The 2323-nt window shown below is 39.6% G+C and overlaps 1 protein-coding gene across 1 annotated transcript in view; it reads right to left on the reverse strand.

Moving 5' to 3' along the window:
* Positions 1-2323, reverse strand: part of dnm3 (dynamin 3) — a 47984-nt gene that overhangs the window by 39841 nt on the left and 5820 nt on the right. Inside the window, exons 2-4 of the mRNA XM_015398001.1 lie at positions 718-791; positions 402-551; positions 105-308 (exon numbers count right to left, since the gene is read on the reverse strand). Of these exons, the coding sequence (XP_015253487.1) occupies positions 105-308; positions 402-551; positions 718-791 (428 nt within the window). The remainder of the gene's footprint in view (positions 1-104; positions 309-401; positions 552-717; positions 792-2323) is intronic.

A 2323-nucleotide genomic window follows, 5' to 3' on the forward strand; every position in this document is an offset into this window, starting at 1 on the left:
CTTTCAGAAGTTTGAATTCTGAATATGACCGGACCTTTCGTTTAAAGCTAAAAGAGGAATAAAGGACAAATTTTCCAGTCATCCTCCAAACAGACACAGCTTACCTTGTGGATCGACGTCTTTGGCCAGCTTTAGTGCGTCTGAATTAGCCAGGTCGGTGTTGGCTGGCGTTACAGCCAGAATGAGACAGTTTTCCTTACAGATATACTGCATGATCATGTCTCGTATCTGGTACTCTATGTCTGCCGGCTGGTCTCCCACCGGCATCTTGGTGATGCCAGGCAGGTCCACCAGAGTCAGGTTCAACACTATAAGCAGATAAATAAACAAACGGGTGACATGTAGAGAATGATACTATATCTATTGAGCCCATAAGGATAAACACAAATAAACTATGTTACCATGAGGTGAGTAAATCTTAAGTGTGATGGGGACGGGGGAGATGCCTTTATTCGATCCTGTGAGTCTGATTGTCTCAGTCTCGATTTCCTGCCGGATCTCATCAAAATCTGTGAACTTCTTTCCCTTGCAGTGGAAAAATTCACCATATTCTTCAAAGATCCACAAATAGACAAAGGGAATAAGTTCAGTGAAGAAAGCAGAGAAATGTTCAACAATTTGCTAAGAAACAACCTCAGCATCCTAAGGAGTAACATACACTGCCATCTAGTGGCAACCCTGAACCCATGCTAGAGAATAATGAGATCTTCTGTTTACCTTTGTCTGAGTTTAGGAGCTGAAGGATTAAAGGTCTCCGAGTGACGATTCCTGAGCCTCGTGGAAGGAAGTCCCTGAAAGATAAGAAACCGATTTAGAAAAACATAAATGCTTACAGACACACAAATAGACAAACCAACGGTGATGAGCAATTCATCTTATTTGAGAAAAAACCTAAATGCTTATAAAGTTATTCAAATATATACTTAATGACGAAAAAGACAACAATAGTTTCTATTTATAGTAGAGATTATTATTGAGGGGCCAAAACTAATCCCCCCCTTTCCTTTTAAAATCCTATTCAGGAAGTTTGTTTTCCTGCATCCTGTCGCTGCTCCTGCAGCCTAAAGAGTTGTCATAACACCATCCTAAAACAAAGGGTTAAAAACATGAACATAAACACAGATGGAAATGGGTGTGTTCATCAGAAGTGGAGCATCCGTCAGCTTCTTTTAATCTATTCAAACAGCCGTGCGATTCGTTTTTAGACCCGTTAAATCTTTCAAAAGTGGAAAAGACGGGACAAAATAAGGCTTTGTTGAGACCATTTTTAAACATCCGAATAACTAGAGCTGTCCTGCAGGAGTCACGTTGACCTCAGTCCTCGTCACTGTCTGCCAGATAAACGTCTGCTCCATGTTCCCTCACACCCACCCAACACTTTAGAAACATGTTCAGGACTCTATCAGACCCCAATGAAGGGAACCTACCAGCACTCTGAGATGCCTAAAATACTTCTTTCACTCCAGGAAATAGTGAGCATATCCCGCTCCCTGGGAGGGGCCCACATTGTTTTACTTATGATGATACAAATTGCTTCACACTACATTACAAATGAATACACATACGATGACAACATATAGGAAAAACCTGTTGAGAAATGAATGAAGGACACAGAGGAAAAGAAGATGTAAAACTGAAAACATCAGCTGATGGATTCCACTTTGGAGCTACATTTCTCATTAAAATAGAAAATATCCAGAATAGGTCAACTTTAAGACTCTCTCTTATTTTTAACTTTCGTTTTCCACACTAAGAACAACAGATTAAATACTTTTTGTTCAGGGTAAATGATACAGGGTAGAGTTTCACCAGCTGTACTTAGACTGTGACGATATTTTTTCATATCCAGAGGATATAAAGCCGATGTTCTGTCAGATGAGCATACCCCGTCAGACCAGCATACCCATAGTCAATACCTACTTATCCCTTTAGTTTATTCCTTTAGTTTTGCACAAAAAATAGACTTTAAACTACCTCGACAGGCATGTGTCCCTTTAGTCATGTACGAAATACAATTTAATTACTTTCTTTTTGCTGTTTTTGGAAGTGTATGACGATCTGACCTTAAATATTTTTTTTTCTTTGTACATGACTAAAGGGATACACGCCCGTCGAAGGTAGTTTAAAGTCTATTTTTCATCCAAAATTAAAGGGATAAACTAGGGATGCACGATATAATCGGCCCCCTATCGGTATCGGCCTTAAAACTGAATATCGGACATCGGCCCCCCCACCGATATTTAACCCGATATTTGATCAGCTTCTGAGTTTCTAAAGTCTAAAAAAAAACTACTAAATACTACTTCTTCTTCTTCCTCAAAAC

Source organism: Cyprinodon variegatus, unplaced genomic scaffold (genome assembly GCF_000732505.1).
Source record: "Cyprinodon variegatus isolate N-32 unplaced genomic scaffold, C_variegatus-1.0 Scaffold902, whole genome shotgun sequence".
NCBI classification, from domain to species: Eukaryota; Metazoa; Chordata; class Actinopteri; order Cyprinodontiformes; family Cyprinodontidae; genus Cyprinodon; species Cyprinodon variegatus.